At 40.8% G+C, this 22,133-nt stretch overlaps 2 protein-coding genes across 6 annotated transcripts in view; one reads left to right on the top strand and one right to left on the bottom strand.

The window, feature by feature from the left end:
- Positions 1 to 17,473, top strand: part of LOC117961232 (disheveled-associated activator of morphogenesis 1-like) — a 46,842-nt gene extending 29,369 nt beyond the window's left edge. For 3 of the 5 annotated variants that reach the window (XM_034899745.1, XM_034899744.1, XM_034899747.1), the window contains exons 3-26: positions 358 to 447; positions 3,760 to 3,831; positions 4,094 to 4,188; positions 4,673 to 5,006; positions 5,113 to 5,223; positions 5,360 to 5,463; positions 5,822 to 5,888; positions 5,998 to 6,115; positions 7,417 to 7,555; positions 7,782 to 7,840; positions 7,951 to 8,138; positions 8,737 to 9,042; positions 9,132 to 9,239; positions 10,062 to 10,091; positions 10,439 to 10,536; positions 11,180 to 11,264; positions 11,942 to 12,048; positions 12,765 to 12,853; positions 13,140 to 13,308; positions 13,528 to 13,635; positions 13,990 to 14,050; positions 14,179 to 14,310; positions 15,429 to 15,599; positions 16,012 to 16,224. In XM_034899745.1, coding sequence (XP_034755636.1) covers positions 358 to 447; positions 3,760 to 3,831; positions 4,094 to 4,188; positions 4,673 to 5,006; positions 5,113 to 5,223; positions 5,360 to 5,463; positions 5,822 to 5,888; positions 5,998 to 6,115; positions 7,417 to 7,555; positions 7,782 to 7,840; positions 7,951 to 8,138; positions 8,737 to 9,042; positions 9,132 to 9,239; positions 10,062 to 10,091; positions 10,439 to 10,536; positions 11,180 to 11,264; positions 11,942 to 12,048; positions 12,765 to 12,853; positions 13,140 to 13,308; positions 13,528 to 13,635; positions 13,990 to 14,050; positions 14,179 to 14,310; positions 15,429 to 15,599; positions 16,012 to 16,224 — 3,054 coding nt within the window. Of the gene's footprint in view, positions 1 to 357; positions 448 to 3,759; positions 3,832 to 4,093; positions 4,189 to 4,672; positions 5,007 to 5,112; positions 5,224 to 5,359; positions 5,464 to 5,821; positions 5,889 to 5,997; positions 6,116 to 7,416; positions 7,556 to 7,781; positions 7,841 to 7,950; positions 8,139 to 8,736; positions 9,043 to 9,131; positions 9,240 to 10,061; positions 10,092 to 10,438; positions 10,537 to 11,179; positions 11,265 to 11,941; positions 12,049 to 12,764; positions 12,854 to 13,139; positions 13,309 to 13,527; positions 13,636 to 13,989; positions 14,051 to 14,178; positions 14,311 to 15,428; positions 15,600 to 16,011 lie in introns of all 5 variants that reach the window. The other 2 variants (XM_034899746.1, XM_034899748.1) reach the window with 2 other exon arrangements.
- A 577-nt stretch (positions 17,474 to 18,050) lies between these two features.
- LOC117961233 (trans-L-3-hydroxyproline dehydratase) lies at positions 18,051 to 20,268 on the bottom strand. The gene is made up of 5 exons (XM_034899750.1): positions 19,759 to 20,268; positions 19,511 to 19,680; positions 18,899 to 19,021; positions 18,675 to 18,812; positions 18,051 to 18,484 (listed from the first exon to the last, which is right to left on the bottom strand). Exons 1-5 carry the CDS (start codon positions 20,234 to 20,236, stop codon positions 18,359 to 18,361), a joined length of 1,035 nt encoding a protein of 344 aa, XP_034755641.1. The 5' UTR covers positions 20,237 to 20,268; the 3' UTR covers positions 18,051 to 18,358.
- Between the last annotated feature and the right edge of the window lie 1,865 nt (positions 20,269 to 22,133).

Consider the following 22,133-nt stretch of genomic DNA (forward strand, 5'->3'; position numbering starts at 1 on the left):
ACAAGTGATTTGATTTAGAGTCTTTTGAATGTGATGATGAGAGCACCAAGTCATACAGTATCTAACTGTTCATGAAGAGATTTAGCACAAACTGATCTTTATCTGAGAACAACTACTTCTGGCACATGTTTTTTTTGTTTTAGGGAACACAAAATTGATTTATGTGCATATTTCAAAATTTGCAACAGGCTGTTTTGATAGCTTGTCTGTCTTCTGCTTCATGGTACTCTGGAAGCTGTGTGTTTGATGCTCTCTTTCGAGTCATTGACTATTATCTTCTCCATTTAAAAGTTCTTCGTCTTACCTCCCTAGCAACTTTCTTTAACCTTTTCTGCTTTTTTTATCACCACTTTGCAGGACGAGCTTGACCTTTCAGAGAAACACAGGGAAGCCATGTTCGCCCTGCCCGCAGAGAAGAAATGGCAAATCTACTGTAGCAAAAAGAAGGTAAAAGACTCTCACTGTGCATCATGTCAAATATCAGCCTCCACAAGCTTGCTGCCGACTGGCTGCCTCTGCTGAACAATATCTGCAGATATCCTGCCAAGTTTGTGTAATCGACTCGATCAAATCGATTTTTTGATGACTGAAGCTGTAAGTTGTCTAAAAACACAGACCACAAAACCTTGTATTGCTGTATTCCTCTGCTCACACTAGCCATGAGCGTGTTGTCTGCATAGTGTATCTGCCTGCAGATAGCCTGTTTTCATCTTTATTGTCAGGTGTATACAACTGTCTGTAAGATGAATATGCACACATTTAGTAGCCAACTGTCAAACTAAACTGCCTATGTACTGTAATGGAGGACATGCTATTATTAAACACATAACACGCAGAGAAACACCCAAACATTTCAAACGCACCACTCCAGTACCACCAGTACTTTATAATGACTTTATTCACCAGTCTGTAATGTATCTCTTCAATTACAGTTATTTTCCTCATCACTATATAATAAGAGTAATACTGTACTGCTCCACCATGAATAACTCATCTAAGTGGATGTTACATAAGTTGCATATAAAAATAGTGATGTGTAGAGGGAGTAAAACAAATGCAAAATCTAGCTTGTTCCACTGGATTATCTACTTACAAAGAAAGCAGTGTCCGTAATTATAAAGTACTGAAATATATTGCAAGACTGAATGCAATGTTGCTAGTGACTCCGAAGAGTTTAGTTTCTCCCAGACTGTACGGTCCTTATTCTCATTGTTATTATTCACGAGTGTCACCCCTGATTTAAAGGGAGGATTTTTTAATCATGCCGGTACTCCTTTTAGATAATACACCTGCCCCATTAAAGGATTTGTGTAGCCACAACATACTCTACCACTCTGTGGCAGTGTCATCTTCCATTATGTCTTTTCTTCTTGATAAAAGGACGGTCAGCTGTTCTTCCTTTCCTTGTATAATAATTAAATAAATCACAGATGTCTGGACTAGTTTAGATCAACTCAAGCTGAGCTTTCCAGCCACCAGTGCCCTCGCTTTTTTTTTTTTACAGCAGTGTTTCTCAAGGCCATACCATGTAGGTATGAGTGTGTAGGATATCCTGTCCTGACTAATATGCAGACAGGGCATGCTTTTCCTACATCCGGTTACAAACTGGAGGTGAGGAGTGCTGGGATTTAGTGTGATGGATGGATATTTGATGACCTTTTTTTATCTCTCAGCATAAAAGCAAATAAGCATATTTCCCAAAATGTTAAACTGTACCCTTATAGATCCATGAGCCAATAGTGTGTTTTTAGGTTGACAACTAATTTTAATGTCGATTTTTTTTTTTGAGTCAATAAATGTGATAAAAGGCCGAAGAGGCTACATCACGATAAATGATTCCTTTCTGACGGTAAACTCAGCTTTAAGTATTGCTGCACTCATGACTTTGTCTGTACACAGCGTTCACTGGCCATCAGCAACAAGGCAAGAGGGGGTAATGGTTATGGAAACAGCACAGTGTATGCTCCCGTTTCTACTGTGTCCCAATTAGTGGCCTCATTAGGAGTTTTCTAGGGGCCCAAAGTAGTAGCCTCATAAGTTTGTGTGAAGGTTGTAACACATCTTTATGTGCAGCATCGACCTGCAGAACAGGGGGAGGTAGGAGTGACATAAAGGCCTCAATATTGCTGACTCGGCAGCAGGCTCTGGCCCCGACCCAGACAGATACAAACTCATCTGAGCTCAGAGAGGAAGTGTGTCTGTGTGTGTGTGTGAGTGTGTGTGCAAGTGTGTGTGCACGCACAAAAAGAGGCAAAGGAAGCAGCCAAGGCAAACAGGAAGGCTTCACTTCCATAGGTGCAGCTTTTGTGTGTCTGGCAGAGGGGATGATAAGGAGGAAGGTGGGGTCATTACCATGGCACTCTGAGCCTCTGAGCGTTTAGGGTGCTCTTCTTTGCCCATGGTTTTTTTTGCTTCAGAAGTCGTGCAGGGCCTGGAGGAGATAAGTCAGTCAAAGCAGCAAAGCTTTAGCTGTTTGGTTTGGCCAGGCACCTGAGCCGATGAAATCATGCTGCGCAGAATCAATAATCTTCCTCCTTCTTGACAGTTTTCTTCCAGGCCACATCATCTGCCAACACACAGATTTACTGATCTGGTTGTTAGCAGAGATTTTGCCATTAGGCCTGAAATTCCCCCCACCCTTTCATTTGTGAGAGGACAAAGCTGTTTAACTTCTCTTTAAAGCAGACTCTAAATAACTGAGGTTGATTCCTGTTTAATAATGTGCCTTTGAGCTTTACTTTCTCAAATGTGAAAAAAATAAATATACACTACACTTTTCTCTTTCATCGTGGCCCTAAATAAACTTTAACATGCAAAAGGAAGTGGTACCACTGCGTCCGATCCACTCATGGACTGAACTTCTTCCAGCGCCTGCCTGGTCTAGCTGGCACCGGACCCCAGTGGAACAGCAGGATCAGACCTTCCCTGTCTCTGCACGATCCCTGCAGACCAGCCAAGGCTTGCAGTTTCTGCCAGAGCAGCCAAGTCTCTGCAGGCCGCTTTATTAACTGATGCCCAATTAGTTTCTGATGGTCACAGCTCACTTGCGCTTAATGGAGCAAGAGTTCAAATGAAAGCCTGGGGCCCTTTTATGTACAAGCCAAGTTCATGGTCAACTCATTTTCTCCTCAGTGTTTTTGCCTTGAGTTAAAAATTAAGTCATCAAAGAAATGTCTCGCAGTTATTGAATTATTTCCACTTGTAATGCAAACGTGCCTGTCAGAAGATTAATCCCAGCATAAATCAAGCCATGTCCTTAATCCAGTTTTAACATTCATTTCCTAATCTCAAGATTTTCTCAAGCAGCTGTGCTCTCTTTTCTGCATTTCTCACCAGCTCCTGAAACTCAGTGAAGCCCTTGATGATAAAATGGGTTGGATATTTGTGTCGCCCTAGTTTAAGTTCCGTCTCTATTCTTTTGCTTTTGGCTATTTTCCCCCGGACCTTCTGTTCCCCATGTGCTTGTTGTTGTTTGTACACGTTTCATGTCTTTCAAAGCCAGTTGACCCTGGAAAATAATTAAACTGAAGTTCTCTAAATGGTTCAAACATGTGACATGAACCAAATAACTTTTCCTTTAAGACCACGTTCTCATGTAACATCTTTATACCAATTGCTCCAAGTAACTATTCATAAACAATGAATTGAATGAATTTGATTAACTTATCTCATGTTCTTTTGTTCCTCATCATTAAAATAAATTCCTAAGTGGATCACTGCACACCATCGTTCATTCTCTATGATTCTCTTTTTTTTCAGGAACAAGAAGAAAATAAAAGTGCAACTAGTTGGCCAGAATACTACATTGATCAGATCAATTCAATGGCAGCTGTAAGTAATAACATGAACTGAATTTATTATTTTGCATATGAGAATAGTCCTGGGAGAAGGACCCGTCTTCTGGTGCTCTTTCTGAAGTTTCCTGATCAGCTCTAAGGGTCCAAGACAGATCTGTTATTCTTTCTTTTAAATTCTCTAAGAATACATTTTCTGTGTGACCTGTATATCTCTGGAAATCAAGGATAGCTTTACTATGGCAGTGTATTATCCTTCAGACTCAGATCTTCATGATGTTTAATACTTTGTCCAACAGAGAACGACGCTCCTCGCTCTGGAGAAAGAAGATGAGGAAGAGAGGAACAAAACCATCGAGAGCTTGAAGACTGCTTTAAGGACACAACCTATGAGGTGGACAAATACTTTCCTCTTCTCACTCTTTCCTGTCTCCTCCTTTTCCTTTATGTCATCCATCATTACATCTCCTTTCATTTAACCTTCTCTCACCTTGTCTTTCAATTTTTTAGTTCCTCACAGCATAATGTAAATGGCTGCTTTAATGCAGTGTTGGGGTGTGTGCAGCGTTGGTTGAATTTTTTTTCATTGACCTGAATGTGCATTAAAGCCTTTCCATTTCGGGAACCTGAGCTTTTCACTGCACTTTAAAAGCAGATGCTATGAGTTATTTATTACATTGACTAAAAGTAATTCAGGTATTGGATGAGGTAATAGAGAGTGGACACACGTTTAGGTATTTGGTATGTGATACTACAGCTTTACTCTGGTACATTTGTGCATTGTAATTATATTTTAAATAAAAGTGGTCTTTTAAGAAGCACTGCAATCAAGTTCTCACTGACCTATGATGATTTCTCTGTTCCTGCTCTCCTCTCAGATTCGTGACCCGCTTTATCGACCTGGACGGCCTGACGTGCATCCTAAACTTCCTGAAGACCATGGACTATGAGACCACAGAGTCGCAAATCCACACGTCCCTGATTGGTTGCATCAAAGCTCTAATGAACAACTCGCAGGGCCGCGCCCACGTCCTCTCTCACTCCGAGAGCATCAACATCATCGCTCAGAGCCTGGCCACAGAGAACATTAAGACTAAGGTGGCGGTGTTAGAGATAATGGGCGCTGTGTGTCTAGTGCCCGGTGGACACAAAAAAATCCTGGAGGCCATGCTGCACTACCAGCGCTTTGCTTGTGAGAGAACGAGATTTCAGGTCGGTTGGAGCAAGATGTGTGCACAGTTCTGTTGTAGATGGATAAAGTAATTGAAAAGCAACGTTGTGAGGATACTAACACCTGTGATTACCTGTCACCCCGCAGACGCTTATAAACGATCTGGACCGGAGTACAGGGCGATACAGGGATGAGGTCAACCTGAAAACAGCCATCATGGGCTTTATAAACGCGGTTCTGAGTCAAGGCGCTGGAGAGGTGAATTATATATACAGCTTTTTTTGCTTCCTTTGCTACTATGTCATCTTGTCCCTAGACCACTCACTCAGGAGACTCTTTAAAACATTGTTTGTGTCACTTTTTCTGCTTATTTCTGATTTTAATCCAAATACAGACAAGTTTGGAATTCCGTATCCACCTGCGATATGAGTTCCTCATGTTAGGGATCCAACCTGTGATCGATAAGCTACGCTCTCATGAAAATTCTACATTAGACAGGTGAGATGGAACAGAAAATAAATGTTTCTCAAGCTTCGTTGGAATGCGCCTGCTCCACAGTGGTGCTAATCAGTGTTTATTGATCAGAAGCTGAACAACATGAAATCAAAGAAAACGCATTCATTTGGAAGAGTAAGATTAACGAAACCTTTTTCTGAATTTACACATCCATAAACTCTTAATCAATTTTTTTAATCATGCTTAAAAAAAAAGCTGATTCTCACACAGAAAATTGTAAAAACAGTATTTCATCACTACTTTCCAGATAGATTTTGCTATGTAAAACTTGAAGTATATAAGTGCATCAAATTTTGCAGGCTGCCTCCCTAATCTCGTCTCTTTCTTCTCACACTCTCAGGCATTTAGACTACTTTGAGATGCTGCGGAATGAGGATGAGCTGGCTTTGTCAAAACGGTTTGAGTCGGTACGGAGAAGAAAATGCTCTAACTTCCTGACATTATTTTACATTATTTGCGAATGTTAAAGATTTAGAAGGAGATATTCACAGGGCTGTTTCACTTCTTCTCTTCCAGGTACATATAGACACTAAAAGTGCCACCCAAGTTTTTGATCTCATCCGCAAAAAGATGAACCACACTGATGCACACCCGCACTTTATGTCTGTCCTGCATCACTGTCTCCTCATGCCACGTGAGTTTATTTCATAATTTATGATGTTTGAACAAATACCGTAACACAAAGTTACAGTTCAAAATCTTCTGTGCTGTAAAATGTGGTTAAAGCTGGTGAGGTCCAGGGGGAAAAAAAAGAAATTATTAGAACATTTTTTAATGTATTTGAATGAACCTTGTAAAGTCTGACTTTCATTCAATATATTTAGACTTTTATTCAATATTTCAGACTTCCATTCAACAAATTCAGACTTTCACTCAAAACAGTGCAGTTTAGCTGGTTTATTAGCGCCAGCCGCATGTTGTACATAGTAGCCGCTGTGGATGAGAGCGCAGTTGACGGCTGAAAGTCAAAGACATTTTTGCGCTGGTGATTTTTCTTTAGAACTGGCTAAAACCTCTTGGGCGGCACCAAAAATCCTCATGCAAGAAAAAAACACAGAAAAAGAATGAGGCTTTAAACAATGTAGTAGTATTATTCCCACAAAAGACACAGTGCATCCGGTACCTTCTGGTTTCTGGCCAGAAAGATAAGGATGTTGACTTTGTCATGATTAGTCAGTCAAGAAATTGGATAAGCACATTCCAAGCCAAACTGAATACTCAACTAACTCAAATGAGACTGTTGTTGGCTATTAGGTTTTGTTAACCTATTTTTCACCACCCTAAAAAATAAGCATTTCCCATGCCATTTGTCTTGAAAACAAAGAGCCACCAAACGGACGCAGTATCCTTTTTCTTCAATGCTAACCTTCCCTTTTAAGTGGCTTTTTAATGAGACCCCCAGTCACTTTACTACAGCATTTAGAGTATTTATTAACACTTCAGCTGCAAAAATGAGTGTTGCGATCACACATAAGAGTAAATAAAGTGCAAGCCTCTGATTTTGCTCAAATAGAAAGAGAAAATAAGATAATATCACTGAATATGATGTTAAGCATTGAACATTTTATCCTGGTAAAAAAACAATAAAATGATGCCTTTACATAGTAGTGCATCTGTGTGTGTTTAAAAGGTTTTCAAATCACATAACAACACAACAGCAAACTTGTTGTGCTCCATTATGGATGCAGTCTCACCAGTACCAGTACCAAATACTTCTCACCGGGTTGTTACCTGTAATTATAGTGCCTCTCTTTGGCTTCTCAGTTATAAGCATTAACAAACTCATTTTGGAAATGTGTCCTTTATTTCATCATGATCAAACAGCCACTGTAGATCCAACTTCAGCCTGTAATTTCTGAGACACTAATGGAGATACTAATCGTAATGGCTGAGGCTAACAGGCTAACTGGAAACTGTTCCTCCTTCTCTCCTCAGACAAGAGAAGTGGTAACACGGTGCAGTACTGGCTGCTGCTGGATCGGATCGTCCAGCAGATTGTCTTGCAAAACGACAAAGGTCACGACCCCGACGTCACACCACTGGAGAACTTTAACGTGAAGAACGTTGTCCGGATGTGAGTACTCTGATTTCCTCTGAAACAGACTGAATGAGTACATGGAACAGATGACTCGGCTGCCAAACTGAAGAGTGTAGAACAATGTTGTGTTTGATGAGAAATGAAAAAGACGCATGCTCAACAGTGTTGGCTCAAAAATAGTTTCCCCTTGTAAGATTAGAGAAAACAATGGAGTTTTTGACTGTATTTAATTATTATTCACTACGTGTCATCCTCTCTGCAGGCTGGTCAATGAAAATGAGGTCAAACAGTGGAAAGAGCAGGCAGAGAAAATGAGAAAAGGTTTGTAAGACCATTTAGGACTTACCTGAAATAGGATATGTTTGTAAATTAAAGTCATGCTTTTAGTAAACTCCATATGATGAACATATGGCTGCGACTTCCCATCACAGAGCACCATGAGCTGCAGCAGAGGTTTGACAAGAAGGAGCGTGAATGTGATGCAAAGACTCAGGAGAAAGAGGACATGATGCAGACACTCAACAAGATGAAAGAGAAGCTGGAAAAAGAGACCACAGAGCACAAGAATGTCAAACAGCATGTGGCCGAACTCACCGCCCGACTGCATGAACTCAGCACCGTACGTTGTCCTATTTATTCCCCGGGTCTCTTTATAATAACCTAAAAATGAAACCGGATTGAATATTATGTTGGATATTGACATCCAGGGATGGTCCAGGGAGAGTTCACATAAGAGGCTAAACAAACTGTAATCATCTCACACAGTGCCCTAGATAAAAAGCAGAATGCAAAAATAGAAACCATGTAACACTTCTATCTCATTGAATATTGTTTTGTTCCTTTATGTTGTTGCTTGTCTAAAAGTGCAACACTTTTTACTTACCCTCTATTATTATTGGTATGTCGCCAGAGTACTAGTTACCCAGTCCCATCAATGTAATGATGATAAAATATGTATTAAGAAAGAAGCATTTATATACAGGAGTTCAAGAAAGGAACTAAAAAGCAGCTACCTAACAAAAAGTAATGCATTAAAAAACTTTTGGGGTTAATGACCCATTGAAATGATCCGTAGTCACAGGTTAGACCTTTACTTATATGATTTTTAGAAGCTTGAAGAATGGAATGTGCTGGTGCTATTCTACATGACACGTATTCTCCTGTCCAGTGTTATCTGTAATATTTAAAATCTCCCTGTTGTTTTACTCTCCTTAAAGAGACAGGCAGCTGTCGTTCCTGGCGGTCCTCCCCTCACCCCCGGTCCCCCCGGGGGTCCTCTGCCTCCCCCACCGCTGCCAGCTTTTGCTGGTATGTGCCCACCTCCCCCACCGCCTCCTGGGGGCATGATGCCTCCTCCACCTCCCCCGCCGCCTCCTCCAGGTGGACCCCAACCTTCCGGACGGCCACCCGTTGGCGGCATCCCTCCCCCGCCAGGAGCTCCCCTAGGACCCTCCCTGAAGAGGAAGAACATTCCCCAGCCAGCCAATGCGCTCAAGTCCTTCAACTGGGCCAAGTTAGCTGAGGTATGAATAGTGGAGACACAAAAAGACCTGAAAATAAAATAATATATTGATGTTTATGAGATACAAATATGTTATTGTCCTCTGCTCAGAATAAACTGGAGGGCACGGTGTGGATGGAGGTGGATGATGCCAAGGTTTTCAAAATCCTGGATCTAGAGGACATTGAAAAGACCTTCTCAGCCTATCAGAGACAGCAGGTAGTGTTGACGATGCAACCCATCTCTCCCTTTCTGAATTTAGACTTGGCTTGTGTTGAGATTTTTTACATTTCTTCTGTTTTGAAACTTTTGATTTCTCAAGCAAAGTTGGAGAAGGGAAGAGGTCAGATAATTTACAACAAGTCAGCCTGAAGTAGAAAAAGAAAAAGAAAAGGGATACATTTCCAGATTGATTTGTTTTTTTTAATTAAAACTTTCTTGCTTGAATCATCTTTTTGAATCATCCTCTTTTACTACTTTTGTTTGTGGTTTTGATCATTTTGCCATATGTGATTGACATTGCATGAGTGAGCTGCTGAAAATCGGCTATTTTTTTCTTCTTGTGACTGCAGTTAATTTAGTTATAAGATATTTTCAATCGGTAGTGCCTTTATTAGTTGAACAGAAGAGAATGTGCATGCCTTTCTACAGGTCAAGAAGCATGTCCAACACACATTATGAGATTTAATTTTAAAAAATGAAAATGAATTAAATGGAAGGATCTCTCCACACAAACACAGAGACACATCGTTCAGTAAATTCAGATCTGCGGTGTCGGCCTGATTAGTTTAAACAGAAACATGACCGTTTGATTTTCTTATGTGCACAGCATGTTAACTATTAGCACGTATTGATCAACTGAACACCCACTCATGTCTCTCTGCTGCTCACTTCATTACTGACGGATCCATCGTCCATCCAAGTGCTGAATGAGCCTTGATTAATTCGCTGTATGTTTTTTATGGGCTGCAATCACGTAACTGCTGCTTTACTTATTCTAATGAGTGCTGACATCTTTCCTGCTTCTTGCCTGCATTTTAGGACTTCTTTCTGATCAATAACAGCAAACAGGTGAGTGCACTTACAGTACAGTAGACATACAGTCTGGAATTTGTGTCGCTCCTCGTGAATTCACTCAGACTTTGTTGATGTTTTACTCAAATGAAACTTCTTACTAAATGTGTGTCCAACAGAATATACAACCTGTCCAACTGTTGACTCTTTACTTTGTGTGTCAAGTTTGCATGTACTTATGAATGTGAAGACCTCCGTTTGACTGGATTTCCAGCTCTTGTTTGGGATTGTAGGGCATGTGTTGTCTCTGTTGTTTTGTGTCTGTGAGTGACTGTAGCAGAGATTGATTTGTGCATGTTAAAATAGCCTATTGCACTTTAACCTTGTTATCATTTTGCTCACAGAAAGAGGCAGAAGACGACACGCTGAGCTCTAAAAAAGTCAAGGAGCTGTCAGTCATTGATGGCCGTCGAGCTCAAAACTGCAACATCCTGCTCTCGCGGTAAGTTTGTGTCAGCATCACAACACTTATAACATATTACTCACACTGCACACATTCGGATGGATTTTCTTTCCCATTGTATCTAAAATGTATTTTTTATTATTTGAGGAAACGCCACCTTGAGGAGGGCTTAAAAACTTGAACACTAGGAGACTAGGAAAAGCTAAACAGAACTATAATGTATAATTATATACTGTATAATACTATAAAAGCATAAAACACCACGCTTACACAAACAGGGCTCTCCCACAAACCACACACACTACTCTCCATCTTTATTACACACATCTACAAAAATAATTAACAACTGCAACAAGATAACATGATGTCAATATAACTAAACTACAAAAGGCAGAAAAAGAAATACAGATGACAACGAAAAACATAGAAAACAAGCAAAGATGTATTGAAGTGGATCTGACGGGTCTTTTTATTATATATTTATTATACAGCTCATCTATCATTTTCTTTAGAAATTATAGACAAAATGTCTTTTGTCTAAACACATAAAGTATGTCTAAGTGAGTATAAGTATGTCTGTATGTAAGTGAGTATCGTGATTTAACTGAAACTAAAAGCTGTCTCAAATATGAACGATAGCTAAAGTAAAGCATTTACATACTCTATCCGTTTTGTGCTGCAGGCTGAAGCTTTCAAATGAGGAGATGAAGAGAGCCATTCTAACCATGGACGAACAGGAGGACCTTCCCAAAGACATGCTGGAGCAGGTACACCATCAGCAGCAAGTACTGACGGATCAATCCAGTGTGCTCTCATTTAGTGATTGCACTTTGACTGCTTACTAAAAGCAGAGTAAGTTCATGACTGTCAGCAGCACCTTCAGCATTTAGCAATGTTTTCAGAGCTATTGCTAAAAGTGTACAAGGCATCGGCATGTGTTATATCTCTGATAACGCTATATTTTGGTGTGGAAAGATGTTCTTGAGTTTGCAGTGGAAAGATAGCCTGATGTTGTCATACTCAGATTCTAGTCAGAATATGAGTCTGATACCGCTCCATTGGGCGGTGATTATGGGGCGTGTTTCAACCGAACCAGGAAAGAAAAAAATGCCCTGTCGCCATCTTCTATAAAAGACACATCTCAATTCTTCAGCGACAGCTGTCTTTGTTGTAAACAAATTCAACCAAAGCCCTGTTTGGTGACGTGGTTGAATACGTTACTGTTGATCATCTATCCATCATCGCCCAAAGTCCGCCCTGACAATTTGATTGGTCTAAACAGCTCTCCGGTTCGAGCGTAGTTGCTCCACAGCCCTAATTGGCTACCAGTGTATGACAAATACACTTTAATAGACAAACCCTTCTTCTGTTTTTAAAAGGAAACAAATCCAGGTGAAAGTTTTGAAATGTAAATTAAATAGTTTTTTCTGTTTTGTTCCATCAGCTGCTGAAGTTTGTCCCAGAGAAGAGTGATGTGGATCTTCTGGAGGAGCACAAACATGAGCTCGACCGGATGGCAAAACCAGACCGCTTCCTCTATGAGATGAGCAGGTACTTTACAGTTTTTCTTTCTCATCTGATACCTTTTTTAATTCTGTATTTAACAGATATACCGATATAATACTGACCTCTGACCTGACAGCTTCAGCTCTGTGCGGCACTCTGCAGATCAGATCTGCCGACAAACAATAGCCATTGTTTCTTCTGAGTCAGGGTAGATAAGTGAAATGACACATGGGTTTCTACTTCTTGGGAAACAATAGCTGAATGTGTGAGTCACTATTTCTTCATTGTGTTGGTGAAAAAATACTCTGTAATGTAATAACAGTAATGTTGTAATGTAAAGTCCCGTCAGATCGAAGGAGCAAAGGAAACTCGTCACAAGTCAGCCACTAACTGCAGAAATACATTAAGACCCGCTAAAGCAACTGACACTCCTACAGTTTAGAAAACAATAGAAACATATTTTGTTAAAATATGTTTACGTTTGTTAAATGCTGAATTATACAGTCTGTCATTTTGTCAATGGTTTGGAGGACAGATGTCACTGTGGTGTCCATTAGTTGCAGAGTCAGTGGTTTATAAGCTGAAATGAAATTAACACAACTTTATATAGTAAGCACACAGGTGGTTTGGTTTGCTTTATTTTGCTTAAGCACAATGTCCATGTTTGTGGCTTTTATCTAAATGTTTGGATTTCCCTGTTTATAATGATTGTTCTAGTCTATTTTTGTTCTCCTCTTACATGTATTTTCCATCCTGTCCAGAATAAACCACTACCAGCAGAGGCTGCAGTCTTTATACTTCAAAAAAAAGTTTGCAGAGAGGATAGCTGAGATCAAACCCAAAGTTGAAGGTGGGAAAAGTTCATACTTTCATACACCAGTGACATTAACTCAAACATGTTTATTTATTTACCGAAAATTACATTTGTATTCTTTCTCTTTCTGCCATGGAAAGCTATTTATGTAGCTTTCTTAAGTACGAAAAGTATTCTTCATTGAAGCATCCCTGTAGTCACCTCTGATAGTCAAAATTTCAATGTTTTGTTTTTCTACCTTTTTATATTTGTCAAGCTACCTAGGTTTAAAAATCAGTTAGATACCTCTAAATGTGTATATTCTTTTGTTTTTCTGTCCCAGCTCTGAGCCGGGCGTCTAAGGAGGTTTTACACAGCAGGAACTTGAAGCAGCTTCTGGAGGTGGTGCTGGCCTTTGGAAACTACATGAACAAGGGTCAGAGGGGGAATGCTTACGGCTTCAAGGTGTCTTCCCTTAACAAGATCGCTGATACCAAATCCAGTATCGACAAGTAAGAACTTTTTTCAATTGTAATATCAAAACCTGCAGGCAGTAAAAATTAAATTAAAAAAAGGCGGCATGAAATCACATCTGGATCAGAGAATGTGAAAGTCTTTACGGTCATTTATAGCTGAATGCACCTAATAAAAGCAATATATTGCACATTTGACACGTTCATGCTCCTTAAAGGTTGGTCCGCCTCAGTGTGCCTGTATGTCTCTGTTTGCAGAAACATCACTCTCCTGCACTACCTGATCACCATCCTGGAGAAGAAATACCCCAAAGTCCTGATGTTCCAGGAGGACCTGCAGAGTCTGTCAGAGGCGGCCAAAGTCAAGTAGGTGGAGCTGTGGAGAACCTGCTAAATGACTTAAGGGGCATTCAGACTAAAGAAATCATCCCATTTGTTTGACGTCCTGTTGTTCTTAAAGCCCCCTACAAGGCACAAGTACACTTTATCTTACAATCACTGTTTTCCATCAGTTAATTTATAGATCTCAATGTTTCCGTTATTTCACAGCGTTTTGGTGTGTCTTCCCCCTAAACGCAATATCCATCTGCAAGTGAATGGAAAGACGTGTGTTTTTGCCTTCCTGTCAGTCAGACAACGCAGGCTGTCGGAACATGGCCTTACTCTCCTGTTGCCCTCCATTTTGTATAAAACTATCACTTTTCTTCTTTTTTTTTGCAGCATGACTGAGCTGGACAAAGATATAGGCAACCTGCGCAGCGGCTTGAAAAGTGTGGAGAGTGTGAGTCACAAAGATTTATGACATGGCGTGCTTATGTATTGGTCCTGCTGTTACACAATGTTCAGCTCAGCTCTAGTAACCTTTCCTTTTTACTTCAATTTCCTCTCATCGATAACATTCACTCGTAGGAGCTTGAATACCAGAAGAATCGACCGCAGGAGCTGGGAGACAAGTTTGTGACGGTGGTGAGTCAGTTCATCACTGTGGCCAGCTTCAGCTTCTCTGACGTGGAGGATTCTCTCACCGAGGCCAAGGAACTGGTACGTCATGGCGGCTGAAAACTTGAGTGTGCGTTTAAGCAGTCCACGCAGCACCACTGTCACTTGTAGACACTGAAAACTTGCATTTCAGTTCCTCTGGGCGCAGCTTTTTTTACGTGCCTCACTGACATCATCAGTCACCTTTGTAGGAAAGCTAACAGCAGGAGCAAAGCGTTTCTGCTTCCTGGCGCAGCACCTCTGACGCTTTATTGGTCCGCATGCTCGTTGCCATGTGTGCAGGTCAAGAGAGAAAACCAGAAACAGGCGGATATTTCGAATATTGCTATTGTGTAATACAAAGCAAATTAGGACAAAAATGGGCATTTTATTACCAGAAACCTGAGCATATTCACCTTTCTAGGGAGTGCCTGACACCCTAAAATTAGATTTATGAGTCTGTCCACATATAGTGCAGAGTTTTTTTTATCTCAAGCATGTTTTTTCACCCATAGTGCTGTGCTACATTGACCCATTGGTCACATGGCAACCATTAGTTTCTGTAAATCATTTACGGTGTCCCACACTTGTCCTCTTGTGTTCATGAATGGGAACCAGAAAACATGCTGTCCCTTTAAACAGCTCCGTGCATCTGTTTTGTGTGACTCAGTGCATATAATGAAACTGTTGCAGAATACCAAGATGTAAAGAAAAGAAAGTGACATTTTAGGCGTTTTTTGCAACAGAAATCATTGTGAATAAAAACGTATCACATCTGAATGTAATGCAGATTAAGAAACTGTTATTTTAATGATTACAAATAAGTTCAGTAGGTTAAACGCATCTTTGACCTGCCTGATCTCTACACATCTTACATGTTCTTAGCATGATCGCACATCTGGATGTTCTCTTTCTTAACTGACTGTGAAAAACACTAAACTAACACGTTGCCTTAATTTGGGCTCTGGCTCCAGTCTCTGGCCTGTGCTGTAATCAGTAGCCGGTCAGATCTGGGTTAACACGGGCTTCAAAGCCCGACTACTGGTACCCTGCTCTTATTTCAAAGGGCAGAGTATCTAATGAGTCTCCTGTAAAACCGTCAAAGACGGAGTAAAACATGGTTCCACTGTGTCCTGCTGTAACTCTAATCCCTGTGTGCCCCCTTCTCTTTGGTCCCACAGTTCCTGAGGGCAGTAAAGCACTTCGGTGAGGACGCCGGTAAGATCCAGCCAGATGAGTTCTTTGGCATCTTCGACCAGTTCCTGCAGTCGTTCGCTGAGGCTCAGCAGGAGAACGAGAATATTCGGAAACGCAAAGAGGAGGAGGAGCGCAGGTCAAAAATGGAAGCTCAGGTGTGTGATTGTTCGGTTTACATGATTTTTGACAAAAACAACCGCCACGTTTTTTTATAAAACACTTAACACTTACTTACATATTTAACTATGGAGTATAACCTAAAATAGTATAGAAAAATTATTCTTCCTTTCACAAATGAAAAGTAAAATTTAGTTTTGCCGCTCTAGTCTTTACACGCAAATGGTCTTGCTTTAACGAAATAATTGGACGTTTGGGGAAATATATTAGCTTTCTTGCCCAGTGTTCAGAAGATCAATACTATGCTACTACATGAGAGTGGTATCTTCTCATCAAACTCTTGACAAGACTCTTGCATCAAATAACTATTTCTTTGATGCAGCAGTTAAAGAATTCAGAGGGAATTCTATTAATTTTTTTAATACTAACTTTTTGTTTCTGTGTCCCCAGCTAAAAGAGCAGAGGGAGAAGGAGCGAAAGGCCCGGAAAGCGAAGGCCAACGGAGAGGACGACGGCGGCGAGTTCGACGACTTGGTGTCGGCGCTGCGATCGGGCGAGGTCTTCGACAAGGACTTGTCCAAGATGAAACGCAACCGCAAGCGCATCAACAGCCAGACCACCGACGCGAGCAGAGAGCGACCGGTCACGAAGCTCAACTTCTAAGCGGGGTTGAGGTCATCACTCTGGTCTGGCTCATCATTAGTGCTCATCATTAGTTAAACCTCTGGGTCGAACTGACATGCACATTCCTCTGCACCCTCCTCCATTCCCACCCAGCTCGGCCACAAAACACAGACCTTTCATCCTGAGATTTTCATGTTAAGCGGAGCAGATGCCAAAGGTTGTTGCTAACGACTAAATCTAAATCATTCCCCCTGGAGGATCAGTTTGGTCAAATGAAAAAATGAAAAGAAAAAAAAAAAGGTTGTGCAAGAGCAAGATGTTTTCTTCGCCGGAGGAAAGTTTCCAGGTGTAAGAGATGCTCACGCTTGTTTGATAGGAAGCGTTCTGTGCTGTTTTTGTACGTAAGAATCTATGCACAGAGTGAAAACGCGCAGCCAGCAGACTCCTTTAGGGCTTGATGCTCGATCCAAACAGGAGGAGGATTCCTTTAAAAACACAAGGGGCCATTTTGTACGGACTGATTTCATAGATTGAGAGAGGCTGCTTAGTAGTTGAAAGTTGTTGGAGAAAGACTGAATCTGAACTTCCGCTGAACGCTGCTGTTTTTCTGCAGTCAGAAGCATAACAGAACTGAGACACTGCGTTGTAGACGGACGTGGTTTTGGCGGCAAGTGACGCAGCTGAGAGGTTTCTTTTCTATTCATCATTATTGACGTGCAGCATTTATATATCTGGTCACTGTATGTTTTATTTGAACTTTTTCCTGTTAAGAGCTGGCCTTAACGCTGTTGTTTTAATTGTTGAGTGGGTACTCTTTAAGGCCTGGGCCTAGTCTGCAATTTCTCAACAAGTGTGGACACTCGTGTCATAGATTACATATATCTATATATACGGTTGCGTGCTTGTTACACATGCACATATAAAGTCATAATTACTATGCTAAATGCCATTAAAACAGTACCCAGTGGATGCAATAAACTTGCTTTTCCTGTCTGAAGGGAGTGTCCTCCTTTACGTTTCTATTGATTAGACAAAATATGTTTTCTGTACACTGGCTGGATTTACACAGCAAAAACAAAAGAACTGATTTTACCCTCTGCGTGATCCACGTTTGATGTTTTCATTGTTGTATAACACATCACATGTGGACGTGAAACCCTTTGACTTTAATTTTTCCCCTCAGCTGCCTGAATCCATCCAGTGCCAAACACCTCCATTAGACTTTTTATAATTTAATTATTTTGCCTTCCATTGTACAATGACCTGATAATAATAAATGGGAGAAAACATTTGAGTTTTTGTATTCAGCTAATTAGCACAAGCGCTTGAATTAGTTCTTATTCAGCATTTATGTTGGGTCAAATAGGAATAGATGGACATAGAAAAAAGGACGAAACAGGTCGACATTTGACCCATTTTCAAAAAGTATATCAAAAACTTGACAGAAATAACGGGGATGGTTCCATACAATGCTCTTTGCAAGTAAAACAAATGATCAGTTTCAATGCTATTGTTGAATTTGGTGTTTTTTTTTCAGTTTTATAGCATTTTAAGATTTTTTCTTTTTTTTTATAAAAGAATGTTAAAAAAAGTGACAGAAATGTTGGGAAAAGCTTTTAAAACCTCGGCGAAAGCAAGAAAAGTGTCAAAAAAGACAACCAAAAATGAATTGGTTGCATGGTTGATCAGAAGACAACACAAGGGTTAAGTATTTAACTTCAAAAGGCCAGACTCATGGCTCCATCTAGTGGACGGTAACTGCGACCTGACATACACCTCCCTCTTACATTTAATACAAATCCAAATTACTTTTTAAACCAGGTGAGTCCTCATGAAGGGTGGATAATTTCACCCACCGTGAAATCTAAAAAAAATAGTCCATACATGTGTATAATATGACTTAGGTCATCACGTTGCAAAGGAAAAGTCACAGGCAGTGAACAGCAGTGCATGTTTTTCTGTTTCTAACCTAATGAGTCAGTGGTTGTGCACAGGCCATAATTACACAGAAAAACCAACAGAAAACGTTAATACAGTTTATTACTTAGCCAATGCTCTTCTTGGAGCGCTTAGGAAGTTTCTATAGTTTTTAAAGCTACAAACGCACTTTATGACATGTTTAAAGTACTTTTTATTTACAACTATATTTAATACCACAACATGTAATTGAGGCTCATTTTAGGAGAAAACCATGTGTCAGCTTGTCATCTGGCTCCTGCACAAAGCGTGAAACTCCGGTGTAAAAAGCTCTGCCGGCAACTTCCACCACTACAGCCTTGAAGTCTCCACACTTTGTCTCCTGAACAGAAACGCAAAAGAGAATCACAAACGTGTCTCTGTGAACAGAAGTTTGTAAGTTGAAACGGACAAACCGTTGTTTTGCCACAGTAGCAGAATACCAACAACAAAAGTCTCAACAGTCATAAACGAATCATGTTACTGGCTCGGGGCAGAGGGGTGCACACAGGGGCACTGAAGACAATTGGTACCTCAACAGCTTTCCCTGTGAACTGGGACTCAGTGGCTCCACTCTGAAACGTCCTGGTCTGGTTCAGCTGGATGAGACCTTTGTGATACTGGAGAGCCACTCGGGCTGTAACACCAGAACCAGTGGGGCTCCGGTCCACCTGAGAACCCGTTTAAACCATGTCAAGCCAGGTTTCAGATAGCGCTCCCCTTCAAAGTGTCAAATGACAACGTGTCCATAAAGTACCTGCGCTTCAGCAAACACACAGATATTGGCGGTGGGATCGGAGGAGTAATTATCTTTGCCGTCTGTGAGGATGGTGCCATAGAGGAAGGCCAGATCATCACTGGTTGGGTGGTGCAACTTTACCTAGGTAAGGTAGATGAAATCAACAAAGGCAACGTGGGCAAAGGTATGTAGAGAGCCCCTTTTACATATATAGATTTCTGTCTTGGGCTATTTCAGATGTTTTCTCCCACTGGTTTGGAAGAACTAAACTGCACAAATCCCCATCCTCAATCCCACTGAAAGAACTAACACTGACTGCAATCCAGGCCTCATCCCCCAAAATTATTTCTTACAAAAACAATTTAAATACAACATATACTAGCCTTTTAACAGAAATGTGAGACAAATGCAAATTTGAAAAAAGCTTCACCCGACAAGCCTAAATTGTAAAGATAGGGGTGTCCAACCCTAAAAAATCCTCTTTATTCCACTTTCTTCATACTATGTGCCTTCCACAAAACGAAAATTATAGATGTAATTGTATTCAATAGTGGCCCATTCTATATTAGAGAAAAATGTGTCCGCACTGAGAATACTACGTGTAGTAATTTAACACAATAAACTTCTTACCTGACATTTGACAGCATCGGTCACTGCTGTGGCTGCATCCACCAGATCTCGAGTCCTGGACTTGGTCACATCGAGGCCAAACCTCTGGGCGTCTACAAAGGCGTAGAATGCTCCTCCATAGCTGATGTCAACCGTCACCTCACCAAACCTTTCCACCGTCACCTTCACATCTGGTGAAAAGTAATTTAGTAACTCCTGCGGAATAGAAAAACACTTGAAAACAGTCTGGTTTCTTCAGGGTGTCCTACCTGTAGCAAATGCAAACGCTGGCACACTGAGAAACCTCACTCCTCCGGTTTTACCATCAGAGTACTCAACAAACGCCTTCACCAGACCACAGGGACAGTGGATGTTGACTTGAGTTTCTGGTGACTGTGGTTCTTTCACCAGTTTGTAGTCCACAGCGAAGCGGCCCAGCGCGATGACTGCGTGTCCACACATAGTGCTGTACCCCTCGTTGTGCATGAACAGCACCCCCAGATCCGCCTCAGGTAGCTCGCTGTCCACAACCAGGGCTCCGTACATGTCGTAGTGTCCCCGCGGCTCGTACATCAGCACCCTCCTGAGGTGATCCAGATGTCCCCGGACGTAACGACGTTTGGACAGCACACTGTCACCTTTGACCTCTGGGTAGCCGCTGTGGATGATCCGTAAAGGCTCTCCACCTGTGTGCATGTCAACCACGGAGAGCTCCTCTCCCTCATGAGGTGGAAGCTGCAGTTCCATCTCGGTGCTGATTTAAAAAAAAAAAAAATTACACAATTTTGTATTGACAAGGCTCATTATTGTGGATTATTTGAAAACTGTCTTCTCACAGATTTCCAGATTTAGGGACATACACTCAGTTGCATGTTTATTTGGTACACTTGGCTCAAACTAGTGCAGCCAAATACAACAGCCCTGCAATGAATCCTACTTTTATGATGGTTATAAAGAGCAGTGTGAGAATGTACTATAAAAGAGTTAAAAAAAAAAAAAAAAAAAAGAAGAAGAAATTTTGGCCAGCACAGGATCCATTCATTGGAAGAGCTTACTTGAGGTTTTTGTAACTTTATTTAAAGGAACAAGTCATGACATAAACTAGGTTGATGTCTTCTTAAAATATTATACTTTTAAGAGGAAACTTTATAATGGTTCAAGGTGATGTGTCATTTGGCTCATGTGGAGCAAAGCGGAACGAAGTGTGGTTTTAGTAGTCTTAGTAATTTAGACTAGTTGCTGGTGTTTGTTTTTTTAATCTTTCTTCACATTCCCAGCCATTGACGAGCTTTTTTGTCATTTAGAACTGAATGCTTCCACGCGAGATATACAGGTGTCTAAATGCAATCCGTGTTTTTGCGGGGTTTGAACCGGAGGTTTGGCTTACGGTGCAGTGGCTTTCGGGGGGGGAAAAAGAGAAATGGCGAACTAGTTTAGCTCGTCAGAGAAGACGACCTTTTTGCTTCTCGCGTGTCGGAGGGGTTACCATAGTTACCTGGGCAAAAACAGGCTTGAAAGCAGTATCTAGGACAGCGCGGTACAATTGGAGCTAATATAGCTAACGCTACCTGAACTGCTAGCGCATGCTAACCGCAGTTCCAGCAGTTTAACAACAAATGGAGAACAGGTAAGTGGCCATGCAGTCGGGTGACCAAACTGTTTGGAAATAGCGATAGCCTATATGTCAAATTGTAGTGTCTTGCATTTGTGCAAATTGTTATCCCATTAGTCTGTCCCCCAGGTGTTTGATTTCACCAATAACTCACAAAGTAGATATTGTTGTAGCTTATTAGATTTGTAGATTTGTTTTATAATCAAATCTTACATCTCTAGTTGATGGTTTTTTCTCACCATTATTGATTAAATATAAGTTTTCAAACATATTGAGGACAAGGGAAACATGATTTTGAAGGGAACTTCCCGGCATTGGTCTGGAGACTTTATTTCCATGCACGTTCAATCGGTTTAACCTGGATATTATTACGAAAGCAATTATCATTAAGTTAAGGTTGAGTTTCAAAAGTTGGGCTTTAATAGAAGTGAATGGGAAACTAGGCGAATATTTGTAGGACGGAAAATGTGACCATGCTCTCCAGTAAAAGGCCGCAAAAAGCCAGCGCTCATTGAATTAGTACAACTTTAGAGTAGCGGCAAATATATTTACCTGAAGATGTTCTCATATAGGCCAAACTTCTGCAGGACTTTTTTTTTTCCTGCGCATGCGTGTTTCATTTTGCAAAGAAATTAGTGTAGTCATTAGTGCCACCTTGTGTTCTGGAGGGCTGCATAACTGTAGATGCATTCATTTGAATGCCAGGCATTGTTTGCAGACGTTTGAACTTGCTTTAAGAAATTGAAAAATATGTATAAGCTACTATTTCTATATCAGCACTGATGATGAGGAAAACACTAAATGAAAAGGAACAACTTTCTTAATTTTGAAAATGTGAAGACATCCGCTCTGCATAATGTTGTTCCCTGTGCCCTTGACCGGTGTTTCCTTTCGGTCTTTACTGTTAAACAAAAAATAATACATGAAAAAAAAAGAAGTAACTTAATAATAAAACTGATTGCCAGAAACTTTCACGTTCAACAACAGTTTTCAATGCTTTAGAGTCACATTAAAGTACAGCTGCAACTAACA

Source organism: Etheostoma cragini, chromosome 18 (assembly GCF_013103735.1).
Source record: "Etheostoma cragini isolate CJK2018 chromosome 18, CSU_Ecrag_1.0, whole genome shotgun sequence".
Lineage (NCBI taxonomy): Eukaryota > Metazoa > Chordata > Actinopteri > Perciformes > Percidae > Etheostoma > Etheostoma cragini.